Source organism: Pteropus medius, unplaced genomic scaffold (genome assembly GCF_902729225.1).
Source record: "Pteropus medius unplaced genomic scaffold, Ma_sr-lr_union100, whole genome shotgun sequence".
Taxonomy (NCBI): domain Eukaryota; kingdom Metazoa; phylum Chordata; class Mammalia; order Chiroptera; family Pteropodidae; genus Pteropus; species Pteropus medius.
Window position 1 is genome coordinate 11,877,565 of NW_024350924.1, and position 27,450 is coordinate 11,905,014.

The following is a 27,450-nucleotide window of genomic DNA, read 5'->3' on the forward strand; positions in this document are numbered from 1 at the left end:
TCTCTCTCTCTATCCGTTGTAATATTATTTGTTCTGAAGTCTTAGTCTGATATTAACATGTAGCTACTAATAGCCCCTTCAGCTTTCTTTCGATTATTGTTTTCATTGGATATCTTTTCCATCCTTCTTCCTTTAACCTCTCTGTATAGTTACACTTAAAATGGGTTTGTCACAGATAGCATGTAGTTATGTCTTGCTTTTTATCCAATATGGTAATCTCAGGTCTTTTATTTATTATATCGCTATAGTTATGTTTAAGTCTACCATCTTATCTTTATTATGTCATATCTGTTTTTTAATTTTTCCTCCTTTCTTGCCTTCTTTTTGATTAATAAAGTATTTTTAATGATCCCATTTTATCTCTACTATTGTATTATTAGATATAATTTCTTGTTTTATTTTCTTAGGAGTTGTTCTGGGTTTACAGTATACATTTCTAATTTATATGTATTACCTTTAAATAATACCATGTTACGCAGTACAAAAATTTGACATCAGTGCATTTCATCTCCTCTTATCCTTTGTGCTGTTGTCATACATTTTACTCCTATGCGTATTATAGATTCCTTGATACTTTGTTATCTTTGCTTTAAACGATTAAAGAGATTAGAATGAGAAACAATTTCTTTTGTATTTAACCACATATTTACTATTGCTCATGTCCTTCATTCCTTTGTGTAAACCCAGTTTCCATACAATATCATACTCCTTCTGCCTAAAGCACTTGCATTAATATTCTTGTAGTGCAGATCTGCTGATAATGAATTTTCTTAGCTTATGTTTGTCTGAAAAAGTCTTTATTTTATCCTCAAGTTTGAAAGGTATTTTTACAGGTTATAAAATTCTTAGGTGATATTTTTTTTCACTCAGTGCTTTAAAATGTCACTCCAATCTTCAGATTTTGCATAGTTTCTGATGAGAAACCTGCTCATTTTAGTTTTTGTGATATTTTCACTGCCCCTAGCTACCTTCAAAGTTTTCTATTTATGGTTGGTGTTCAGAAATTTTTTTATGTGTCTAGGTGGGTGTTTCTTGGTGTTTATCCTGCTTGGGGTTTTCTAAACTCTATAGATCTGTGATTTAATATCTCTTATCATTTTAAAAAAATTCTTAGCCAGTATGTCATCAAGCATTTCTTCAGCCTCATTCTTTTTCTTTTGTCCTTCTGAGATTCCGGTTACATGTATGATAAACTGTTTGATATTGTCCTGCAGCTTTTGGATACTCTGTTCTTTTTTTCCCCTCTCTTTTCATTTTAGTTTAGATTACTTTTATTACCCTATTTCAGCTTCACTGATTTTTCCCTCAGCGATGTCCAGTCTACTGACGAGCCTGTCAGAGAAATTCTTCATCTATGATACCATGTCTTTTATTTCTGCCGTGTCCATTTGATGTTTTCTATCTCCTCAAATTCCCTCTTTTCACACATGTTGTCTACCTTTTCCATTATATCTTTTAACATATTGATCACAGTTATTTTGAGGTCCCTGTATGATAGTTTTAACATCTGGGGATCTTTGAGACTAGTCGCCTTATCTCTTGACATAAAATGGCTTTGGTTTTGTTTTTGTCCGGTCTTGCTCTTTCCGTCCTCTGATATTTGATCGAATGCCAGGCATCACGTGTAGAGCATTAGAGACTAAAGTAAATAGTGTTTGAACTTGAAAATATGCAGGCCTCTTCTCTAGGGGTTTGCGTCAATTATCAGTGGCCATCAGTACCTTTATTGTTCCATCGGCTTCAGATCACTCTAACAGTGGGCTGCCTTGTGCTTAGAGTGGAGGCTGGGATCGGAAGGCTTTTCTCAGTGTTCAGCTCTCCCGCCCTCTCAGGTTTTAGCTCCCCCCGCATGCCTATTCCCTAGACCGGTTCTCTCTCCACACTCTGGCCCCCTCCCCAGTGGTAGGTCGCTCTTGCTTTTTCCTGGGTTCGTGGAGGTAGATGGGTTCTGTGTTGTCTGGTTCAGCCTCTGTCTGAGGCAGGGTCTGTGTGCCTGTGTCTTGGGGATGAGGCTTTCATGGTTTTTCTGCCCTTTCTCCTTATCACTGCCACACTCGGCCCCGTGTCTGTCATTGGTCTTGGGAAAGAGTCTCTTGGCCCCTCCCCCCAGCTGTAGCAGGTGGTGTTTTGTGTCTGTCCCCTAACAATTGCCAGTTACCTCCCTTATGCCTGGGCTACCACAGAGACCACCTCTGTCTCCTCCTGCCCTGCCCCAGTTCCTTCTTGTGAGCACAGGAGGCCCGTGGAGAAGACTTGCAGGCGAGCAGGGCTCCCTCGTGTCTGGGACGGGAGTGCTGTTCCCGCAGCTTCCTAAATGCTAAACAGAAGCAAAGGCAGCCTGTGATCACTGCTTGATGTCCTTGTCGGCTCATTCTTTGGTGCCTGTCATTTCTGAGTCTTTCTACTCACTGAATTTTCTCCTGGTTGCAGGTCAAATTTTCATGCTGCTTTTTTGCCTAGTAATTTTTTTTTTTTTTTTTTTTGGATGCTTGGGGTAATTTTATTTGTTCCAAATCCTCTCACATTTAATTATTTCACATCAAAAAGAGACAAACTATCTTTTAAAGAAGAGGAAACGGTGAAAATGGCACCTATCTTTACAGGTAGGTTACCATTAGCTCGACTGCAGTTAGTCAGCTAGGAAGTTAGAGTGGACACAGCCCACACAAGCCCACCCTCGCTGCTGACACCACCAGTTTGGGGGCATTCCCAAAGTCACCCTTAGGGCCATTGGTTTTCTAGAAGGACTCACAGAACTCACTGAACACTGTTACACTCCTGGTTCTGGTTGATTATAGGGGAAACATACAGGTTAAAATCAGGAGAGATGCATGGGGTGGAGGCCGGGAGAGGTCCAGACATGGAGTTTCTGCTGTCTTCTCCTGTGTCGTCATGGACTCCTCTAGGTCATGTATGACATTATTCATGAGCTGCTTCCAGTCAGGGAAGTTTGCCTGAGCCTTTGAAGTCCACAGTATTTACTGGGTCTCCATCACCTACCACCTGCATGGCTGACCTTTGGTCTCTGTCTAGTAATTTTTGATTGGATAGTGAATTTGATGTTATTGGGTGTTAGATTCTGTTATATTCCTTTAAAGAGTGTCTGGGGTTTTTTTGTTTGTTTTTTTTCCTATCATGCAGCTAAATTACTTATAGTTTACTTTGATCCTTTTGAGGTTTGTTTTTGAACTCTTTCAGGGTGAGTTTATAGTATAGCTTGTACCCTAGAACTAATTTAGCCACACTCCTAAAGTCTGGCCCTTTTGCGTTCCCTTCTGAATGTCGTGCAGATTCAGTGGAGATCTCTCTGTTCTGGCCGGAGGGAAGCCAGAGGAGTCAGAGTCATTCTGAACTCCAGGGACGGTTCATTTTACAGCTGGCCCTGGTAGTAGTTCTTTGCTGGAAGTCGTCTTCAGCCAGAGTTCCAGGGGATGCTGCGCAGACTTCTGGAAGGAGCTCCGTATCTCTAGCTCCCTCCTCTTGTGTCCTCACTCCTGAAATTCCAGCTGCTCGGGCCTCCCCGAGCTCCAGCCTGTGTCTCCTTAACTCAGTGACGTCGCCGAACTCCGCTGTGGGGCCCCTGTCTGAGTCGCGGTTCAGGCGTTACCTCTGGGCGGGAAGCCTAGGTTATGGCAGGGCTCGTGTTTGTTTCCCGTCTCTCAGCGATCACAGCTCTTAGCTGCCTGTTGTCCAGTGTCTGAGAATAGTTGCTTCCTATATTGTTCCAGTTTTCTAGTTGTTTAGAGTGGGAGGTTAATTATAGACCACCCAGAAGTTCCCAGATTGTCCTGTCAAAGAATATTGTTACTTACGGGCAATCAATTAAAACTTGATTTTAAATATTCTTGGCTTTACAAGAAATACCAGTGAACTCTATTTCATACTATATAGAAAAACCAATTTCAGGTGGATTAAGGACTTAAATGACAAAAAATTCAAAGCTCTTAGTAGAAAGTTTAGGTGAATAGTTTTTAGAATCTGGGGATAGCAAAAGTTTCTTCAGACACAGAAAGCATTGGCCCTAAAAATATTGATAAATTGGACTTTATCAATTTTAAGTTTTAAAAATATTAAGATACTTTAAATAAAGTGAGAAAAATTACATCCTTGGAAGAGGTATTCACAATCCACACAAATGAAACGATTATGTCAAGAACATATAAGAAACTCTACAAATCAATGAGAAAAGCACAAAAACTTGATGTAACAGTGGGCAAAACATGAATAGGTATTTTACAGAAGATGACACTCGTGGCCAATAAATATGTGAAAAGATGATCAACATCATTAGTCATTAGGGAAATATAAATCAGGACCACAGTGAGAAATCTTTTCACACTCATTTTATTGGCAAAAATTAAGAGGATCTTTTTAATATTACCGAAAGGAGTGTACATTAATGCAACCACTTCAGCTTATGGTTTGGCATTTTCTCCTTAAATTGACTCTTCACATTCTTGATAACGCACTCATAGGTACACAGCTAGGAGAATCTCTTACACATGTGCAACAGGGACCTTGTGTACAGATGTTCACAGCTGTATCGTTCACAATAGCAAAACCCAGAAAGAGCTAAAACCCAGAAGCAACCCAAATCCCATCGATGGGAAAACAGATTTTTAGAAAGCAAAATGAAGTGTTATATGCAGCAGAATAAATCACAGAGGTATGTAATGTTGTGGATGAGACGCAGCGAAGAAGTCCCAAAAGGTCTCAGTCTACGTGATAACCTTTTTGTAAAACTAAAATACCCATTAAAAATTTAAAAATCAAGGATTGCATATAAAAACTATTAAAAAAAAAGCAAGGGAGTGATGAACATGCTTGAGTGTGATAATTTTGGGGGATCAGGGAAGCAGGGAGATGGGATGAAGGAGGCAGAGACCACATGGTTATCATCAAGGTCTTCGCTTTTAGTTTACTTTTTACAAGATTAAAAATAAGTATTCAAATAGCTCATCGGAATGAAACTGTATTACAAACCAGGGATTATGATGAATCCAGTTCTGTCCACCTGAGGTCCAAATAAACATAAAGAAAAGTAATAGAGACCATTTATGAATCACATTAGGGAAAACACGCATGATAAACCTAAGTTATTTAAGAGCATGTTGTTGCCTTTAATGCTTTTTTTTCTTTCCAAGGAGGAGCCTAAATACTTAAGCATTTAGGAAGACGTCCTTAGTTAAGGATCTCATGGCTTTCCCCCAGAATCAGCTGAGTGCTGTATCTCCTTTTGCTATTACAAGCAGTTTGTGAATAGAAATAACATATCCTTTTAAAGATAAATTTCCAGCTAAAAACAAGATGAAATAGGGTGGCATTTGAAACAATTCGTTGGTCATAGTGTACAGTGAAGATTCATCCAGATCAATAACGTGGACCAGTTCGGTGTCTGTCTGACATTTGGAAGACAAACTTGGGTGATATTGCCATAGTCAAATGTCATCATTCTACTTTTTTTTCTAATCACTTTGTTATAAGGAGATTCTCTTCTGTGTGTTCAGTAGCACAATTCCTGCCCATTACTTGAGGTTTGAGAAAATGAGAACATTTTATTATTCAGCTCCTACATAGAATGATACATTACCATTTGAAAGCCTTAAGCAGTCTCTAGGTCGGAGTTAAGGAATCAACAAAACAAAGATCTCTGAAAACCTCAGATTTGGGTTTCTGCTATTAAGTACAGCCCAGATGTTACTAGATTTGCTTTCCCCACAGTGGTTTGTGCTCATTGTTAAGACTAGATCAGTTACCATCTTCAGCATTCTCTAGAACTGAGTCACGAGGATGGAGAGGTGGCATGGTGTGGGTTTTCAAATACTTACATACGGGGAAATTTAGAAATTATTTCAAAGCTTAATTTTGAAACTTGTAGACTACAGAGAGACAAAATTAGTTCACCGATTAGACAAGTTTTACACTTTCCCCATCCGTAACTAATCCCACTTCTCTTTTTGGGGTCTAACTCAGCAGAGTACGTCAAGATGGCTGCATCTCGTTACCTCGGTCAGCTGGCCTTGAAGTCTGAACATTCCAACTTGAAGTCTTGTAGGATATGGTCAGTTGGAGAAGAGAACAACCAGTGATAGTAAATGCGGTGTACTTTTGCAAGCTAGGCTGACTTCATCTCATTCTGTGTATGAGCCAACCCGTCTGAGGGTTTAAATTAGAATGGAAAAATCCCAGAAGTACTGCCTGCCTGGGTATATCTTTAGTTCCTATCTGATTATGTTCCCCTTCAGGTCCAAAGAATATATTTTTGATGCACATTTTCATCTGTAATGAGACTGTCCTTTCTCATGGACCATGTATATTCATTGCTTTTAGGCAGAGGACCTCAGCAGGGACTAAGTGAATCAGTCCTTTTTTTTTTTTTTGCAAATGAGTGTGTCAAGGAAATGAATATTAATGGATTTTTGTTAATTTTAAGGACAGGTGAACAAAGCAGTCTCTGTTGTGATTTCTTTTTGTATGTTTTCTCATTTGTTAAGTACAGTTAATTTTAAAATGGTGTGGGTCTTGTGGCAGCCATTCCTACCTGCATTAAGGTATTACTGAACTGTCACCATCCCGTTTGTATTTCTCTTCCCTTTGACTTCACATTTAAATGGGGGTGGGGGCGGAGTGAGAGGCTGTTCGATGGTACTCTTCTCAACTTAGGAAGAAACTGAAAATTGAATCAATTTTTAGGGTTTCTTGTTGGAATTGTCCCAAAGGCCTCTCAAGTTGTAAGGTTCTTTCTGCTCTAGGAAATATTTTGTTGGACTTAAGATTGGTCACCATTGGGGAGATGCAGCCGTCGTCCTCAGGTGCATTGGCAAAGACCTGCTGTCTGTGCTCTGCCTAGAAAAAGCCCCTGGGGAATGTGTGAACCAGCGGGGCCACTCTTCCCTGCCCGCCCGCCTTGCGTGAGGGACTCAGGCAGACTTACGACCTCGGACTGTGAACTTGCTTTTTAAGCAAAAGAATGGTGATGGTATTGAGAAGTTTGCAAAGGTTAGTTTGAGAAGTAAGCATACAAGACCAAATTGACTGAGTAAGACTTCTTAAGACTGCTTGCCCTGGAGAGAGCGTGTGGTCTCGTCTGAGGGGAAGACCGTTTTCCTTTTTATGCTTTTGAACTTCAGAAAACAGTGATGGGAGTAAGTGGTAATCTGTATGGTTCATTACAATCAGTTACAAATTTGAGTGGTAATCACAGGAAGAAAACTCATTGATCAGGATCATACGCGTGCGTCCCTGGAGGCTGCCTGACAGTGATGAGAGGCTTTGGTTTTAATTGGGGAAAGATCGTAGGAGAGTTGTGGGAGAGGAGTTTTGAATGAATAAATTATTTTATTTTTTGCATTTAATTTGTACTTCCTAAGTCACAGAAGCATGGGAAAGGTTCTTGAGCTTGAAGGAAAGGCTTTGCCCAGAGATAACTCTCGGTTACGTGAGTTAGGTGGCCTGTTTTGTGCACATTTAAAATTCCGAATGATTTTTGCTAAGCTAGTAAATGTGATTTGGGGCCACATTCCCATCTCCGCATTATTCGATATGTTCTGAGAAGACAAAGTGACTTGGATTATTTGACGTTTTTCGATTATGCATTCTACCATTTTCCTTTATAAAGACACATGTTCAGGAATCACACACACATGCGTTCTTTTTTTCATCAGATATTTGCTGAGTCCCTACTGTATGCCAGGTCCTGTTCTAGAAGCTTGGTATGCCTCTGTGAACAATAGACAAAAATTTCCACTCGTTTCTTCATGAGGATTATTACTTTTTATCATTATGAGGAGCTCCTTAGAGTATGTTTATTCTTCAACTTTTTGTTAACCCTGTTTTAATGATGGAAGGGAAAGGAACAAAACGAGATGTCTGACTTCGAGAAAGGAGTTTTTGATAACAAAAAATGCCACTATTGCTTATGTTATTTTTCGACTTTTCTTTGGAAGTTTGGGCCACATACAAATATCAGTCACATTGCTTCATAATCACCCCTAGCTTTTTACATCTCTCTCCGAATTTACGTGCTTGTTCATTCACTGTATTTACCACATTGGCTTCGAATGACTTCTAACTTTCTGAAAATAAAATCCACTCTTAAAAGCTGATAATTGCCATTGAAGATGTTTAAAACAGTGTGTTGGAGGTCATTTCAATAGCAGATGTCAGATCATGGCTCCCTTGAAAGGAGTGGCCCTCTTTTGTACGTATCATTTCTGGTGTGTTTATTATTAAGTCTTATTTCACAGTGATGGACATATTCTCTTAGGTGTGTAGCAGAGTGTACCTAACCAGCACCCACCCGAGCCTGGCTTTAGTGATCCCGTGATTCCATCTGTAGCGAACGGGCTTTCTTTGTCCCCCTCACCAGGTATACAACGTTTACATGGCCGGGAGGCAGCTGTGCTCCAAGCGGTACCGGGAGTTTGCCATCCTGCACCAGAACCTGAAGAGAGAGTTCGCCAACTTCACGTTTCCCCGACTTCCAGGGAAGTGGCCTTTCTCCTTATCAGAACAGCAGTTAGATGCGCGACGCCGCGGGCTGGAAGAATACCTGGAGAAGGGTGAGCCGGCCCGCTAGCCCCCTGCGCAGGCGCACTGCTTGCCGCAGCTCCTAACTGTGCGCCTAAGTTTCCTGAGACTCAGCAGCGGACTGAGTCAGGTTCCCGACTGCAGGTGTTGACTGAGCAAAGCTAAGAAGCCAGGACTGCCTGGTCCGGTACAGTGATGAATAGCTTATTTCGGTGACTCACCGAGCACATAACAGCAGAAAAAGGGATCGTTCTTGATGCGTTAAGGACCTTTTTTTATAGGGTTATATTATTTGCCAGCAAACACATACAGATGGACTCATCCACGTGCTGAACTGATTTGGGAACTAAGTGGCAGTATTTAAGACATTTTTGTTAAAATGATTTTCGGTTCACTGGCCAATCCTACCCGAAAAGTCCTCGTTCCTCTTAGAAGTGTCCATGAGTTGGTTTGCTGAGTGGCAGGTAATCTGAAGTCCCCTTATTCTAAACAGGTTATAGGTAGAAGTATTAAAACTTGTGCTCTCAGGACTTCCACACGGTACACTAGGAATCCGTGGACGTGGAAGCCGAAGCAAGCGTTCGTTTATTTAGAAAGTTGGAGGGATTGACACACATCTCCTGAATAATGTGCTAGCTGTGCAATAGGCTTTTCTTTAAAATACTAACTTAGTAGAATAATGGTCTTACGTGGTATTTAGTAATTCTGTATCCTTATGTCTTTGTATAAGAACTAATTGATCCAGTTGAATTTTTTTAAAGCTTTGGTAAAGAGCCTTATCCCTGAAAAAAAATCATTTCCATCTGCGGCCATGCCATCCTGAACACGCCCGATCCCTTCTGATCTCGGAGGCTAAGCAGGGTCGGGCCTGATTCGTACTTGGATGGGAGACCACCTAGGAAGACCAGGTGCTGTAGAGACACACACACACACACACACACACACACACACACACACACACACACACAATCATTTCTCTTGTAGAAAGAGTGAAACTTCCTCATCTGTTTTTCGCTTTCTTCTAACATAGAACGGCCTCCAAACACAGCCCTTGGGAAATGAGAAAGGGTATAATTTTTTTAATAAAATGAAGTAGAATCGTCAGTGTAATGTACCATCTTCATGAGAGTGTCAGGAAGTTAACTTTCCTTAGGTTTAGACGATTAGCTGCCTACCTGTCTGCTTTCCTTCTTCCTTCTTCCTTTCTCCTTTGCTAAAATTAGTGAGGTGAGGAGATGTGCTCACCTCAATACTGAGTTATCTACCCATTTTCCATGTTTATGGTTCTCTGACTGGCCTGTTGCTAGGCCAAGTGAATATTTTTCCTTTTGTATTTCAGTTTTGTGTTTGGTTTATTTCTAGTTGACCTTACCACTGGTCTGTCATCTAACTTGTTAGTAGTTCACACAAGACTACAAAGTTAGATTTACTGAACTTTTATCTCTCTTTTTTGGGGTGACTTCCTTTGACTATGTTTAATATTTTTAGCGAGCTACATACATCTTTGTACATCCTATTATTCCTCTGATCTAGTTCATATTTATATGAGTGTTTGTTGTGTCTTAAAATAGCATATGTCAGGGATGGCATGCCACCTCAGCATTGTCCGGTACTGATGATTTACATTTAAATCTTGGTATGCTCTTAACTTCCCATTCTTGATTTTGGGACCGCATGCCAGATTCTGTCTTTGTTTTCTACAGTGTGCTCAATACGAGTCATTGGTGAGAGCGACATCATGCAGGAATTCCTGTCGGAATCGGACGAGGTAAGTGAAAACCCGGCAGTGACTCTTTACCTCTTGGCTCCTTATGGGAGAAAATAAAGATATCGGTTATGGATTGAATTTCCATAAATTCTCCAAATGACTGTTTTTCAGCTTCTTTTTTTGTGTGCGTGCTACTTATCCTTCAAAACCTAGGGCCGGGTCCACCTTCTCTTTGAAGCCTTCCCTGTTCTCAAGTCTTCGGTTTTTCATTCCACCTAGAGCTTTTGCAGTCAGTACCACTTAATTGTCACCTTCTTGCTTTCTCATACTCTTAATTTTTATACATATAGATTATCACTTTATATTTTTAGTTTACTAAACTGTGAGCTACCTGTAGGTAAGAGCCAAACCTTTTTTTTTTTCAGCTTTGTTGAGGTATAATTGACAAAAAGGAATTGTGTATCTCTGAGATGTAGAACTTGATATTTCGATATATATATATACATAGTGAAATGATCACCACATTCAAGCTAATTAATATCTTCATCACTTGGTTACCCCTTCCTTCCTTCCTTCCATCCTTCCTTCCTTCCTTCCATCCATGGTGAGAAGGCTTAAGATCTACCCTCTTAGCAAATTGCCAGGTCACCATTCTGTATGTGAGATCTCCACCTATTCCCAGTGCTTTATCACAGTATCAGGCATATTGTAAGTGTTTAATAAATATTAATTGAATAGAAGAATGAATATGTAGTGATACTGTATTAAATAGTGTATTATCTATTGATTATTTTATATGTCTGTGTCTTATTTTTCCAACTAGATTATATATTTCTCTCAGACAAGGACTTATAACAAAGTAATGGTTAAGATAGTTTTAGGCAGTGAATAGTACTTTTTTTTTTAAAGTAGTAAATGAAGATGGACTTATTCCTAAATAGTCGTTTATCTCTACAACGTCAAAAATCTGTTAGAGGAATATTGTAATCATCAAAAGCAATATGAGAGAAGGATTTCTTGGATTAAGGAGGATTAAAATTGTTTACTCTTAGCTAGAATAAAATTGGGCATCAGGCTAACTCAGATTTCTGAGTTTCATCTATTTTTCCTTTCAAAGGTGTCATGATTATTTCAGATTCAGAAAGGAGCTTAGAATACTAATTGAGCTAATCCAGCATGGCCTGACCATAAAAAACCAGACAATATTTGTTGAAACTACTGCTTTCACTTGTCTTCTCATTTGTGAGTTCTGAATATTTGAAAGTAAGCCAAAACTCATCTGCGCATGACCCAGACTGTTTCACATAAATTTTCTGTTTTAAAATGTGAACATGTTGGCTTCAACATATTTCCTTCTGTATTCATCTTAAAGGCTAACGTCTGCCTTACCTAAAGTCAGCTTTATGACTTGTAAACTTACAAGATATCTCACGTTTCTCTGTCACATATTGAGGCTGTTGTTTAGCCAGCATGTTACAGGGACAGCAGGGACACTCTGGGTCCTAAACTCTCTCTGTGTCTCTTCTCCAGAACTACAACGGCGTGTCGGACGTAGAGCTGAGAGTCGCGCTGCCAGACGGGACGGCAGTTACGGTCAGGGTTAAAAAGAACAGCACTACAGACCAGGTGTACCAGGTAAAGTAAACACGACCACGTAGACTTGCACTGTGTGCTTTAAAGCTAAGGAAGATAGGTTAGACGAGTTACTGTATGTACAGGGCTTGGAGTATCTATCTGGCACATACAGGTTCATTAAAAGTTAGCTACTATTGTTGATGCTATTATTAAAGTAAATATCGCGGATTGTCGTGGTTCTGATTAGTCCCCCCCTTTAATTGTAAAAAAACTTTGTAATGTGCCTCAAAACAAAATAGTACAATGAACCTCTGTCTCTTCATCACTCATATTTAATAGTCATCAAGGTTTTGTCACATTCACGTTATATATCCTTTTCTTCTTTGTTTAAATATTTTTAAAGCAAATTTCATGTTATTGGACCGTATGTATTTCAGTATACATTTCTAAAAAATATAGACATTCTTACAGAACTACAAAGCCATTATCAAACCTAAAAAATTAACAGTACTTCCTTGTTATTAATTAGTGACAGACTGATAGCTGTATTTTCCCATTTATCTAAAAAGGATTTTTCGTGGTTGGTCAGAGTCTGGGTCTGCGTAAGGCCCTGTGCCGCGCTTGGTTTCCGTGTCTCCTTCAGAACAGAGCGGTCTTTGCTCCCTCTCCAGCGTTCCCCACGCCGGCGTTTATCGCAGAAATCGGGTCTGTGTCCTGAGGAATGTCCCGCATTTTGAATTTATCTATTTGTTTCTTTTTATCTGTTCGCGTCATTTAATATGGCTTTCTGTTTTTTTATATTTTCCGTAAATGGAGGCTTGATTAGATTCAGGTTCAGCTTTTTTGATAAGAATACTTCATAATTGGTATTATATGCTTCATATTGCTTATCAGTAAGAGATATACAATATCTGGTTATTCACTTTTAATGATTGATTGGTAGGTTTAGGTGGTGATAACCTGATCTCTTCAGTGTGAAGTTCTTCACTGATCTTTTGTCAGATCAGTGTATCACCAATGATTGCCGCCTTAACCTGTAACTTCTTTAAGAGTTGCAAAATGCCGATTTTCTAATTCTCTCATTTCTTCATATTTATTAACTAGAATTCTGTAAAGAACGTTTTCTTATTAACTAAGGCTGTTTAGTTATTCTGAAATACAGTTTGTAGTTAAAGGAGGGGTAAATATTTAATTTTTTCCTTTTGCTGTCAGTTTTCAGAGTAAAGAATTGATACCCTAGTTGATTCCAATGAGGTAATTACTCTTTTAGTATCACGTGGGTTTTTAGGAATTCAGGATGATTTAATCAATAGCATATGTTATCTTTTTGATCGTCAGGTTGTTTTATCTTGGCCAGTGGATGCTCCTTCATGTCTGCACCTGTGCTCTTGGTGCAGCCCATTTCTTTGTGATATTAATTGTACCTTGTTTTGGTACAGCAGGGTGTTCTGGGCTCATCCTTGTGTGTTTCCTATGCTAGATCAAGAAGCAGCCACTTCCCAAGGAGTCCTGTTTCCTTTCAGGGAGAAATGGTGTTTACAGATCATGGTCTAGGTACTGGGAATAGTTGTTGCTTTTAGGCCTTTTCATTGGTTCTTTAATCCAAATTTGATCAAGATTTTGAGGGAGACTACAGGTTTCTGGATATTAATGTTTATTTCTCTTTGTAGCAAACAAACAAATCTGCTCCCCATACATTTACATATATGCTGTATACCATGATGAAGGATGTGGGCAGGATCTCAGGTGTTTCTATAAAATGGCGTGGTTGTAAGGAAAACGTTAATTTTATAGTTTGCTGATGTTTGTTTCCTTTGGTTTTTATTCCCCCAATATTTCTCTAGCAAGGCCTAATGTATTTTTCACTTTTCCCCCTCACCTTGTAATTGAGACTTCCAGCCATAAGCCATTTTCCAAACCTTGAGAGCATTTCAGTTTCTATCCAGTGCAGTATAGAAGTAACTTGGAACACTTAGAATCTCCAGCTCCTGCCTCATATAAGGGGTGGACCTAGGTCTGTATGTGAGCAGATATGGGAAGAATGATATAACTGTGTTTGTTTTACTAAGACACTAATATTCAACAATTTTATCTTGTTCAATTAACACCTTATTACCTTATTTATAAGGGGACTGGTCTTGAATAGGAATTTCGATACTACTAGTTTGTATTTTTTGCTTTGCATTTTGTTCTTATTTGTATGTAATTTCAATTTTCATTTACTTTCACGAGGAGCCTTTCAATTTCTTTTTATTTGTTGTATTAAGGACCTTAGTTCCTAGAGAGAAGGACCAATATTTGTTTAAAATGTCTCTTTTTTTCCCAAAATTTTGGTCTTTTTTTGTGGATATTGATGAGGGTAGGAAATGGAGATCCCCAGCCTGAGACGTGGATCATCTGAAAACCAAACCAGAAAAACATGGGAAGCATGAACAAAACTGATATACAGTATTTTAATCTCAAGAACCAGTGATGTAGATTTTGTATGTTAGCAGCCTATGTTAAATGTAGGCCAAATGTATAAGATCGGGTATTTAAGAATTTGCTTTCCTCTTAAGATCTGACCTTATCGAGCACATTTCTTGTAAGTGCTATTAAAAAAAACCCTTGTGGAATGAAGTCACACTTCAGAGAGGAAAGCTGATATTTAATGAGAGATTATTATCAGCTTGAATTGGAGGGGAGATACTCATATTTAGAGATCATATGGTTTGGATCCAATACGGGGGGGTATTTTTTTCTCTTTAATTTCGTATGTGCGTACGTGTGCATGTACCCACACATACAAAGAAAAAACAGCAATGACCATGAATTTAGTGTCCGTGAAACCAACGTGGCAGGAGCCGTGCCCTCCCCCCGCACCGCGTGCCTGCGTCCGTGTCTTCCCACGGCACTGCCGGGTTTAGCGTCCCTGAATCCAGCTAATCTCTCCCGTTTCCTCTTCAGGCAATTGCAGCAAAGGTCGGCATGGACAGCATGACGGTGAATTACTTTGCCTTATTCGAAGTGATCAACCATTCCTTCGGTAAGTGCCAGTGGCCAATACTAAGTTTTGTGCGGAGGTATTTTATTCTAATGCTGTCGGACTGAAGCCCCCAGAAGCTGTCACACTGACACTGTTTGCCTGGAGAAGAGCTGCAGAGCAGGAGGATCCCACGCCAGTACGAGACCGGGCAAGTCCCGTTAAGCCCAGGTCACAGCACGTCTGGTCACTGGTGTCACTGGTGATCCTTTCTTCACTTTTGTGAGTATAAGTTACTCGCACCCAGCGCTGAGGCAGATAGGTCCGTGAGGTTCTTTTAAATCAGAGGTTCAAAATTAATATGTTTCAATAAAACAGCCTTAACAAAGGAGATATTCTATTTAGCCACAACTTATTTTAGCATACTTTATGGTTTTTGTAGATTAAGAATTGCTTTTTTTAAAATAATTTTTTATTTTTCAATTACAATGGACATACAATAGTATATTAGTTTCAGGAGTACAGCATAGTTATTAGACGTTTGTATAACTTATGGAGTGTTCACCCCAGTAAATCTCCTACCCATCTGACACCAGAGACATAGTCATTATGGTCCCTGTGCTGTGCTTTACATCCCCGTGACTATTTTGTAACTACCAATTTGTGCTTCTTAGTCCCTTCCCCCGTTTCACCCAATCCCCCAACCCCCTGCCATCTGACAACCATCAGGTTGTTCTCTGTATCCGTGAGTTTGTTTCTATTTTATTTGTTCAATTATTTTGTTTTTTAATTCTATATATAAATGAAATAATATGGTATTTGTCTTTCTCTGTCACACTTATTTCACTTAGTATAATACCTTCTAGGTCCATCCATGTTGTTGCAAATGGAAAGATTTTATTCTTTTTTTTTTTGTGGCCAAGTAATATTCCATTGTATATATGTACCACATTTTTATCCAATTGTCTGTGGATAGACACTTGGGTCTTATCCGTTCAGCCACCCTATGTCTTTGGATTGGAGTATTTAGTTCATTTACATTTAAAGAAATTGATGATAGGTATGTAGTTATTGCCATTTTATTATTAATATTTTTTATCTCTCCCCGCCCCGCCTCTTGTTTTTAAAGAAGTTCCTTTAACATTTCTTGTAATACTGGTTTCGTGGTAATGAACTCTAGCTTTTTCTTGTCTGGGAAGCTCTTAATCTGTCCTTTGATTCTAAATGATAGCTTTGCTGGGTAGAATCATCTTGGTTTAGGTCCTTGCTTTTCATCACTTTGAATATTTTGTGCCAGTCCCTTCTGGCCTGCATAGTCTCTGCTGAGAACTCAGCCGACAGTCTTATGGGAGCTCCCAGCCTCTTTGGGTTCATCTTTTTTGGGATTCTCTGTATTTCTCGGGCTTGTATGTTTATTTACTTTGCCAGGTTAGGGAAGTTTTTCATCATTAATGCTTCAAATAGGTTTTCAGTTCCTTGCTCTCTCTCCTTCTGGTACCCCCATGATGTGAATGTTGGTACACTTCATGTCCCAGAGGCCCCTTAAACTAGTCTCATTTTATTGGATTCTTTTTTTGGCTGTTCCAGTTGGGCGTTTTCTGCTACCTTGTTTTCCAAATCACTGGTTCAGTCCTCCGCTTCATCTCATCTGCTGTCGATTCCTTTTAATGTGTCTTCATTCCAGTTATTGTGTTCTTCGTTTCTGACTGGTTCTTTTTCATGTTTTCTACCTCCATTTTTATGTCCCCTATCTCTTTGTTGAAGTTCTCACTTAGATCATTGAGCATCCTTATAACTAGAGTTTTGAACTCTCATCTGGTAGATTGCTTGTCTCCATCTCATTTAGTTCTTTTTCTGGAACTTTGTTCCCTTTTAATTTGGAAAATGTTTCTTTGTCTTCTTACCTTGGCTGCCTCCCTGTGTTTGTTTCTGTGTATTGGGTAGAGCTGCTGTATCTCCCGGTCTTGGTAGTGTGGCCTTAAGTAGTGAGTGGGGCCCAGTGGCACAGTCTGCCTGGTCACCTGAGGCGGGTGCTCTGGGTATGTCTCTTTTGTGGGTCGTGTATGCCTTCCCATTGTGGTTGAGCCTTGATTGCTGTTGGCACCTCAGTGGGAGGGACTGACCCTCAGGCTGGTTGGCCGTGAGGACTGGCTGTGACTACAGTGGAGGGGCTGTCGTGCAGGAGCTGACCCTATAGAAAAGGATTCGCTTTAGCAGGGCTCTGGTCCCAGCCGAGTCTGTCCTTTGGGTGTGTTGTTTGCGGAGGTGGTCGGGTGATGCTCTGGTGTGGTCCGAGGCTAGCCACCAGGTGTGTTGGTTCTGGAGCCTCGGGGTAGGGTGGGGGGCCCTGGTGCGTGCCAAGGTCAGCCACTGCCTGTGCCCTGCTCGAGACCACTTATTATGAACTAGAGTTATCTGTAGGTGGATGTCACTTGTGCTGGGCTTGGCGGTGCCTCGAAGAGGCTAAACTGTGAACTGAAGCTGGCTGCCACTAGTGCCAGGCTTGGGGCTGCTTAGCAAGAGGTGTGGGACACACTGAGGCAGATGCTGCTTGTTTGGGGTTTGTGAGCCTTTGAGAAATTTTAGGAAAGTCTGCAGCATGAGCCAAGGCAGGCCATTTGTATGAAAAAGCCACTGGAAGTGGCTTGGGTGGGCCCACATGTTGGGTGAGGTGGGGTCTTGGGGGATCACCAGAGAGGGGTGAATGGTATCAGCCAGGTTGATGGAGACTCAGTAATGGCGGCCACCTGCATGTGCAGGCTGAATGCGGGGAGGGCTCAACAAAAGAACAGTGGCTCTGCCAGCACTTCTGTCTGGACGTAAGCTGCCCCTCGAGCCTTCACCCTGAAGCCAGATAACTCAGTGCTTCCCGTGTGTCCCTGGCGCCTTTTGAGCTGCCACCGTACGCTGGAGCTCGGAGCGAGTGCGTCCGTCAGTGGTGAGTTCCTGCGCGGGCCTTTTAAGGAAAATGCCTGGGACTCTAGCAGCCCCCCGACCCACTCAGCTACCATCCCTGCTGGTTTTCACATCCAGAGTTATGGGGACTTGTCTTCCTGGCCCTGGAACCCTGGGCTGGGTAGCCCAGTGTGGAGTTGGGACCCCTCACTCCTGGGAGGGGACCTCCACAGCCAAGCTAGCCCTGCTGGTTCTTAACCGCCACACGTGGGTGTGGGACTAGCCCGGTCCGCCTGTCCACTCCTGCCTCAGCGTGGCTTCTTCTGTGTGTCCTGAATTATAGGACCTCTGCTCTGTTCGGCTAGACTTCAGGCGGTTCTCAGTGATGGTTGTTCTGTAGTTCAGGTGCAATTTTGTTGTGGTTGTGGCAGGAGGTGAGTATAGCGTTTACCTACTCCACTGTCTTGACCGGAAGCCAACAATAGCTTTTTGTTTTGGAAGTTAGAAAGAAAGAAATTGCTAAAAGCCATAAATAAGCTGCTTTAATGCGTATCTTTAAGTTTCTTTGTAGATAGATACCCTCTCCCTAGGAAATTTTATTGCGTGGTGATAGGAAGCTTCTCTTCTATGTTATTTGTAAAAGCTGGGGATGACAACCACGTTGGTTGTGTTGAGACCACAAAGTGGGGGAGAAAGTCTAAGTGCTGCTCTGAATGACACAGATTTCCTACAGTTTATGGGTCTTTTCCACATATATAGGCTAAGGCCAGAAACGATAGATAACACTGATTGATCAAACCTTTCTCTTCTTGGAAATGGGGAGAGTTTGGTAGATTTGGATTGCCTTGCCACCCCAGGTCAAGGTAGACCAACTTTGATTCCCCCTGAAGCAGCCATCTCCCTATTATTCTTCCCAATTCCCTACAGTCTAACTAGGCAGATGTAAATGTTATGAAGGATTGTTAAGGAGCCAGGACATTTGGATTCTAGTCTTACCCTTCTTTTATAAGCTTTAGTTATTAACTAAAATGGGAAATATTTAATGTCTTTTGCAGTGTTATAAAGCCAAGTAAATATCAAGAGAAGAAAACTCAGCCTTTCCAAAGAAAAGCAATATAGAAATTCAGAGTGGTAGCGCTTTACCTTGCTGGTCCATTGTCAGGAAGAGGAAATAACCGTACTCAGAAGACACTTTTCACTCTGATGAATGTCTTAGAGTCAGGGGTGGGAGCGGAGAGCCTTTCAGCTCTTAACAATAAAAGCAGTTCATTGAAAATTGCCACATGAGGGACTCTCAATGCACCGTAGCTGGGCGAGAGGAGAGGCTTGCTTTAAAGATGATCAGTGGACATCACTGTAACTTACCAGATAATGGATCAGATATTTTAACTGAGTTTGAAATTTTAACTGAGTAACATGCAGAGTCAGCACGTTAACTGAACATGTGTCGTTCAGGTGATAGAATTTAGTAGTTTGAGGTTCAACTGGCTATAGTCATAGAAGGGACAGATTTGGCTAGACAGAAGGTTATTTGGTGATCCCAAGACATTGCTCCTCGGTGGATCTAAGCGGATAGTCAGGTTAAGGATAAGCTGCCGTAGGTGGTCTGGCCGTTCGTGCTGTGTCTGCAGTTTACTCTGGGGAAATTCCTCATGTGCCCTTTCACTCTGGCTTTCTTTGTTTTGTCTTTTCTTCAGTGCGTAAGCTGGCACCGAACGAATTTCCTCATAAACTCTACGTCCAGAATTACACATCAGCTGTGCCAGGCACCTGTCTGACCATTCGAAAGTGGCTCTTTACAACAGAAGAAGAAATCCTCTTAAATGACAATGACCTTGCTGTTACCTACTTCTTTCATCAGGTGGGTGAATTGATCTTCCTGGAAAGGCCTAATTTCTTTTTCTGTTTGTGTGGAGAGAGCAATTTGCCAGTTCATTGCGAATCCTCAGGTAACCTGCTTTGTCTTCTGGATCTTAGTTAAATTTATAAAATGTTCTATTTCATTTCACAAAAGATAAATAAGTTTAAGAAGTGAAGATGTCCTAGAGTTTGAAATATACTTGTTGTTATTATTTTTTTTTTTTAAACAACAAAAGGAGCACCATGGCTATGGACCATTTTAGAAGTTTTTCATCAAAATTCTACATACCTAGAATTTAAAATATCAGATAGTTCTATACAGGTTATTATGAAAAATAATAGTTGCCCCTCTTCATCTTCCTTCTTAAGCAGCCACTTTTACCTCTTTTAGCTTTGTTTTTTGTTGTTTTGTTTTGTTTTATATTTACTTCCATGTCTCTATTATAACTTGGTCGTATTGCTCATACTTGATTTTTCAGATTCAGGCAGTATCTCTTCATTTCTCATCGTAGAAGATGAGACTCCTACTCCATTTCGTCCCTGTTTCCACGGATGCCCATACCTTTCATCCCTCCCATCTTCTTAATATAGGCAAATTACATTTGTTGGATCAGTAGTCAGTGTTTATATTATTATGACTCTACAAATCATGACTTTATAGCAGAGCCATATAGTGAATACTGTCTTTACTTTTTGCTTCCTTTTAAACATTTTGTTTTAAATATTGAAATAATTTTAAACTTATTTCATAGCACTGTAAATTTCTTCTTCAGTTAAATTATAAATTTAGCACATTGAATTTTGGTTAAATTCATAATTTAACTGAAGAAGATTCCCCATTTTTATTAAATGTAATGTTCCCAACTAAATGCATTTCTATTTTATTTAACTCCTCTTTTATTTCCCCAAATAATGTTCTGTAGTTTTGTTTCCCATATGTCCCCTTAAACTAATTTCCAAATATTTCATATTTTTATCACAAATATGAATGAAATATTCTTTTCTCGCGTTGTTGGAGTGGAAGAGTCATTAGCTAGGAGACAGAGTATCTGCTCCGCATTGGGTAAGCCCTAGCATGGCACTGCTGAGGTCTCTTTTCTGATGCTGTAAGTGGAATCACACAGCATCTGTCTTTTTGTGACTGGCTTATTTCACTTAGCGTAATGTCCTCAAGGCTCAGCCATGTTATAGCCTATGACAGGATTTCTTTCCTAAGGCAAAATAATAATATTCTACTGTGTATATATCATTTTGTTTCATCATCTGGGGGTGGACGTTTGAGTTTCTTCTGCGTCTTGGCTATCATGAATTATGCTGTTACGAACATGGGTGTGTAAATAGCTCTTCAAAATCCTGCTTTTAATATACCCAGAATTGGCATTACTGGATCACATGGTAATTCTATTTATAAGTTTTTGAGGAACCGCCATGCTGTTTTCCATAGCAGCTGCACCGTTTTACATTCCCAGCAGGCCAGAGGGCTCAAACGATTTTTTGCTTGACTAGGTAAATAGTCATGCCATTTGGAAAATAATATTAAATTTTTTCTCTTAATTTTAGTTATTTTTTGTATCATATTTTGATGATGTCAATATCTAATGTATTTCATCAATTCCAAAATGCCATCGATTGTATGAGGCACTATTATTTTATTAACTGCTAAGAAAGAGAAAAGAGCTGCTAATTAAACTGACACATGATTGTAAGATGCATCTCAAATTTAGAGATGTTAAAAAAATGTGCACCTTAGAATTGACGACATATTAGATAATAATGATGATAATGAGCCTTTTCCTTAAAAAAGAGTTTTAAAAGGTCAAAACTCATGGTAGGATATATCAAATTCTGGCTAAACCTGGCAGATTGAACACACATTTAAGCTGCTCCTTCTTGAAGGCTCAATAAACTAATAGTCATGGAATTTATGAAGGTGTAAACCTGCAAGGACCAAGAGAACAGAAGAGGAGAAAACAGCAGACGAGAACTGTCGACAGCTTTTACAAAATGAACATTTGAGTGAATAGAGAGGAGTTTGGTGTTTGGTTATTACGGAAGATTGGTGAGAGTCACATGGAAAATTATAAAAACACGAGACAGTTAAATCAGCAAAAAAAGTCTATACACAAAAGGCAGTCAGTTTCGTACATGACTTGGTTGTGAATAGTGTTTACATGCTTATAATAATGTATTGATTATAATAATACTCAATGTCGATTTAATTTTTATTGAGAGGCTGGAGGAGGAAGAAGTAGGAATGTTCGGCCGTTATAAGAAAACTAAAATTTTATTTTTAACACGGCAAGTCAACATTCTCTAAAATGTCAATCTAGAAATTATTAGTGTAAACATGACATTTCAAATTATAGAAGGAATATCATAAGAAACTTTAAAGTGCCTAAAAGTAGTTGCTTCTGTAGAATGAGGCTGTGGAATCAGGAGACTGATGTTTTTCTTAGGAGCCCTTTAGTAATGTTTGTTAATTTTTTGAACTGTGTACATCTTTTACTTTAATAGAAATGACTTTAATTAAGAAAAGACTCTGGTGTGATGATGCTTAGGTTTCCGCTCAGGGCCTGTCAGGCAGTGTAACTTCGATTAGAAATGAGAAGGGAGGGGCCAGCACTGTCACTGCCCACGTGAACAGCGTCCCGTGGAGCCGCCGGAGTGGACGCTCACTCCGCCCCACCACTGCCCTGGGGACCGGTCATCAGATAATTAAGTGCTGTTCACAGTCGAAGACAGTTCTGGGTGTTGGGGATACGGTCATCAGAAAAGCCTTTTCCCTTAGCTAAGTAGCACTGCGCTACATGGGAAGCTGAGTAGGTAGTTGTTTGTTTGTTTGTTTTCCCTCTCCTCCCAGCTTTTCAGTAACTGCTTTGACTTTGACCTGGAGCAGCCAAGTCTTTGGTGATAAATGACAGTGTTCGTGGCCATTCTTAATGAACATTCCCCTCTGTGAATACGATCCTCTATGCCTGCGTGAGCCCTTGTTTGTATGGCCAGGGATGGGGACAAATGGGCAGCCTTTCCATTAGGACATCCCAGGCAGGATGTTAATATCCACGTGTGATTCTTAGAACTTAACAGCTGAATAGAGCAATGATACTAATAGTAAATATTTTTCTATACTTTAGAGAGCTCTTAACATCTGCTTTCTCGTTTTGTTGTCTACCTGTGAGATGAGTACTATTCCTGTTTCACAGACTGAGAGGGTTTAAGTCACTTAGGAAAGCGCACGTTGGTAGTGACAGAGCTAGAAGTCGAACTAGCCTTTTGACTTCAATCCTGAGCTCATTCTGTTATGTAGCTCTTTTCCCTTAAAAGACCCTGGGGAATGACTGCTACCTCGAGGAGATGGGCAGTCTTCTGGGGAGGGGTCAGGCAGCCCCTGCCTGGTGCCTGTGTAGAGATCCCGAATGCCCTGGTCAGATGATTCTGTCTGTTCTTTTTTTCCTCCCAATAACCAGTTTTCCCTTCCATTAGATTTTGAATTTTTTCTTAGGGTGGAGTGAGGTTGAGAAGGGGCGCAGGTTTCATGGAGCTGAACCTGGAGTCGTTTAGAATTAGCACATTATATCCGGGTGCCTTTGCGCCTGTGTCGAGTCCTGTTGGGGATTTTGTCCATTCATGGTCTGAGATTTATCACTTCCTGTCCTCCAGTCGCTCCCACCCTAGTGTAAGGTCTTGTTCCACTGAATGCTTAAAGTACCACATCATTGGGCTCCCTCGTTTTATTCTCTGCTTAGCTTAATTTGTTTGGCCCTCATATGCAAATCCTCATCTGTTAACCTACCCGCTCTAGCATTATCTTTCATCGTTCCCTAACATGCACCTTTTATTCAAACCAGGCAGATCTGTCTCCTGAATATGTTTAAGCTCAAACCCATTCCTGTTTCCCTGACTTCAGCGCGCAGTTCTTCTGTTCAGCTTATTCTTTGGGGTCTGGCTGAATCCTTGGTAACTACGGTTAGCAGTGAGCTGTCGTGTTCTGGCTGCGTGTATCACTTGCTGTCTCTGCCACACCTTTTTGCTACTTCACCGCACCTTTAGTCGGTATTATGCCACTTAACATTCTCTAATGTCTCACATGTGTAAATTAAGCAGAATTTAAATCTGTTAAAGTGAGAAACCAAATTGCTCACGTGCCTGGAACAGTCCTTGAGCACACACCAGACACTTAATGCTGCTTATTCCAGTAAATCTCTCCATGTGGCAGAGTTCACTGGTGATGGCGATGGTTTATAGAGATACGAGTTATTCTGAAAATGGATCTGTGTCTCTATTTTTATCAAGAATGTACTCGATAATGATTTTTACATTCCTTTCTTCCCTGCCTTTGTTTTGGTGACAGGCTGTTGATGATGTGAAAAAAGGTTACATCAAAGCAGAGGAAAAGTCCTACCAGTTACAGAAGCTGTATGAGCAAAGGAAAATGGTCATGGTAGGTTTATGTCCCCATAACCTCTTTATAAAATGCTCCTTTTTACCTCTTAAACCTGTTGTTCCTGTCATTTTTGAAAGATGTCGCAAGCTGGCGGGTGGCTTCAGTAACTTACGAAAAGATAGAGGGCTAGAGACCTGGAAGCAAAGTCCATCGCGTTCCTCCATTTAGCGTGCAAAGAGCTTATTTTGCTGTATATAGGTATTTAACTTTATTATTATTAACCGAATAGAATTTATGTTGATAGAAAAAGTTCTAAAACAGAAGCTGTGCAACACATTTAATATGATAAAGATAAGATTCTGTAAGAATTGATATTTTAACATTAGAAATTATTTTAGTTGTGATTTAGCAGTTGCAGAATCATGCGTTTTTATAGCTTCGACCTTTGCAGCTGCTTAAACTCTTATGCTCAGTAATGCTTTTGATTAGTATGCCGTCCTAGAGCTGTACTGTTCAGTTCGATGGCTGCCAGCTTCCTGTGGTGAGTTAAATTTAATTTTAAATTTATTTAAATGAAATAAAATTTAAAATTCAGTTCCTCAGATGCCCTGGCTGCATTTCAGATGTTTGATAGCCACATGTGGCTAATAGCTACTGTATTAGACAGCTCAGAGAACATTTTCATCATCACAGAAAGTTCTGTTGGAGAAGGCCGCTTTAGAATATTTCTTAAAGGTTTTAAAATTAGTTTTTAGTTTGTATCTGCCAAGGATGAAAATTGTCAAAAATAAAATTTGCGAAGAACACTTACAAATTTCTACTCGTAGCATTTAAAAAATTCTTTCTTGGCAAAATCACATATGGTTGAAATTTTTCCAATTATAATTTTTCATGATTTCACACAAGGCAGTAATTGCATTGGTAATGATTCTTATAGATCACTTGAATTTCTTTGTACCTTCTGTGCATTTTTTATGAGGGAATGTTGAGTGTTTATCCATCCAAATTAATTGGGTTGGAGTAAGAATACACAGTAAGCCATCGAACTTAGCATGTAACCTTATGTCTAGCTGGGATGGTTATTTTATCACTTATGCGATGGAAAGTAATAAATCTCTTTGCCTTAGGGATTTGCCAAAGATCATGGAATCATCTACGAATGCTCTGCATACCAACAGGCTGAAATAGGCAGCTAAAATTATCTTACACAGAATTACGTCTGTTAATTTGCAGAATTTTGGTTGAGGGAATTTTACTATGTGGGAGACAGGATTTTAAAACTCGACTTCCACCTTTTCTTTAAGATAATGGCATTGTCTTCTGTGTATTAATGCATGAGTCTGACCAACACATCCGCATCTTCTTGGTGAAAAGGGCCAAATACTAAAGGACTGTCAACCTCTGCAGTAGTTCTTTTTGCCAAAGCCAACAGAATCAAATGATTTTATAAGGGTCTCTGACAATACCAGTATGCAGTACTGGTTAGTATTGCGCACAGTACTGCAGGCACACTATCTTCCAGAAATACTTGTGGAGCACCAAGTGCGTGCCAGGCACAGTACCAGGTAGGTGCTGGAGACGTAAATAGGTTTGGGTTATTCTAGGGCAAAATATAGAAAATCTGAATTTAACAAGCATAGTAATCTATTATGAAATCACTTTCAGACTCAAGTTTAAATCGTATAGTCACCCAGTTAAGAACTCAGGTGCATTGGTACATTGATATGTTTCCCCATGGGTCACTGGAACTGAGTGTAAAACATGCTTAAACATTTATGGCATTCTCTTGTCTTGAAAACTTAGTGCCAACATACAAGTGCGTACTGGCCCCTTAACACTATAGTCAGATTTTAAAGAAAATCCCACAGAGTTTGAATTCTGTACAGATGTAATTTCATGTTCTCAAGGATTGGTGTTCAAAGGCATTAGCTGAATCGGAGTCAAGGTCAGTACATTGGAACTTCCGTCTCAGATGGCCCTTTGGAGCCCTTATGTCTACATACCATCATCTAAGGCGACTTAGTGTGTTTGATGGGCCTAAGATTAGGTCAAATTAGCATAACCGGTTGCCACATCACTGTGAGAACTTCAGCAAGTCAACAGGTTTCTTTTCTGAAAAGGAGGATGTTCAGATTGCCAGCTATCAAGTAGAATCTTGACAGAATGCTCCAGAGTTCTTGGTAGATAAATAAGCTTTGTGTAAGTTTCCTTGTTCTCTGAATACCAAGGACAGCTCATATCTGTGCCATAGTTTGTAAGACCCAGTGCGATCAGTAATCTTTTTGTTTTCTGCTTATTTACGAAGTTAGATTGAATCTCACATGTGGATGGTTGAGAATCCAACCACCTAGGAGAGATTTTCTTTTTTCTCTTTCTTTTTTTTACTCGCACACAAATAGACATTTGGAATGTTTTCCTTATGTTGGAGTGGCTTGATTTTGCCATCATTGAACTGACAAATCAATTTCTGTTAGTGTTTCTCAACGTTAATTTTTAGTGATTTCACACAAGGCAGTAAATGTGAAAGTCAGTGTTTCTTAGAGTGTAGCCCCCAGCTGAGTGTCCTGGGAATCACCATGCAGATGTCCGGACCCCCACTCACATTTACTGAGCCAGAATCTCTGGAGCGGGGTGGGGTGAGGACCTACGAGTTTTCGTGAAGATTTTTACAGAAGATGCTGGTGATGCTGAAACTTTCGGTGCTTCAGAATCACTGCCCGGGGGGCTCGGGAGGGTTGACTCCTAAGGTTCCTCTCGAGCCCTTATTTCAGTTTTAGACCTGGTTTGACCCTTGGCCGGTTGTTCGGGAGAACAGAGAGCTTTCTAGAATGGACCTCAACCCACTCGCCGAAAGTGTTCTGTTCTGTTAGGTACTGAGTCTCTGCTTTAATAACTGTCCTCTTTCTATATTTACCTGTCTTGTTAAGTATTGAACATTCACAGGATGTCCCACGCTCTGTCATTCCTCTCCTCTGTCCTGATGTGGGCCATCATCTAAGTGGCATGTGAATCAGGAGAGGTAATTTAGGGTACATATTTAAGTACTCACAATCTAATATGAAAGGAAAATGGACAGGACAGTTTTGTTTTAAATATATAGCTACACCCTTACCATAAATCTGTTTGAAAACAAAAATTCACTTTTCCTTTGGAAATTGTGGGTGTATGTAAAACTTTAAATGTCTCGTCTCTTTACACTTTGCGCACACCTAGGAATGTAGAGATTGCCCACTTAAAGCTGAGAATCGCTGCCTGACCTGAGACTCCCCTTTCCTCCCAGTCCCCCCTCTGCAGAGGAGGGCGGAGTCTGAGAGGAAGATTCTCACCCGAGATCAGACGTGGAACTAGGATCTGAACCCATTTCTATCTGGCTCCAAAGCAGATGTTTTTCCCTCCATCCAAGATGAGAGAGAGAGTGGCAGCAGTGTCCTTTACTTCCAGATGGCAGAGGGGAAGTCCCCAGGGCGAGCAACTTCTGCAAGGTCACAGCGGGAGAGTTCAGGACAGGCAGAGTCCACGTCTCCTCCGAGGTCTTTC

The 27,450-nt window shown here is 40.3% G+C and overlaps 1 protein-coding gene and 1 pseudogene across 2 annotated transcripts in view; both read left to right on the forward strand.

Annotated features, from left to right (window-relative positions):
• SNX27 (sorting nexin 27) overlaps positions 1 to 27,450 on the forward strand; it is a 60,932-nt gene that overhangs the window by 26,291 nt on the left and 7,191 nt on the right. For both annotated transcript variants that reach the window (XM_039841622.1, XM_039841623.1), the window contains exons 3-8: positions 8,369 to 8,561; positions 10,233 to 10,297; positions 11,768 to 11,872; positions 14,759 to 14,837; positions 19,367 to 19,530; positions 23,881 to 23,970. In XM_039841622.1, the coding sequence (XP_039697556.1) occupies positions 8,369 to 8,561; positions 10,233 to 10,297; positions 11,768 to 11,872; positions 14,759 to 14,837; positions 19,367 to 19,530; positions 23,881 to 23,970 (696 nt within the window). The remainder of the gene's footprint in view (positions 1 to 8,368; positions 8,562 to 10,232; positions 10,298 to 11,767; positions 11,873 to 14,758; positions 14,838 to 19,366; positions 19,531 to 23,880; positions 23,971 to 27,450) is intronic.
• LOC120585327 (uncharacterized) lies at positions 9,331 to 9,449 on the forward strand (annotated as a pseudogene).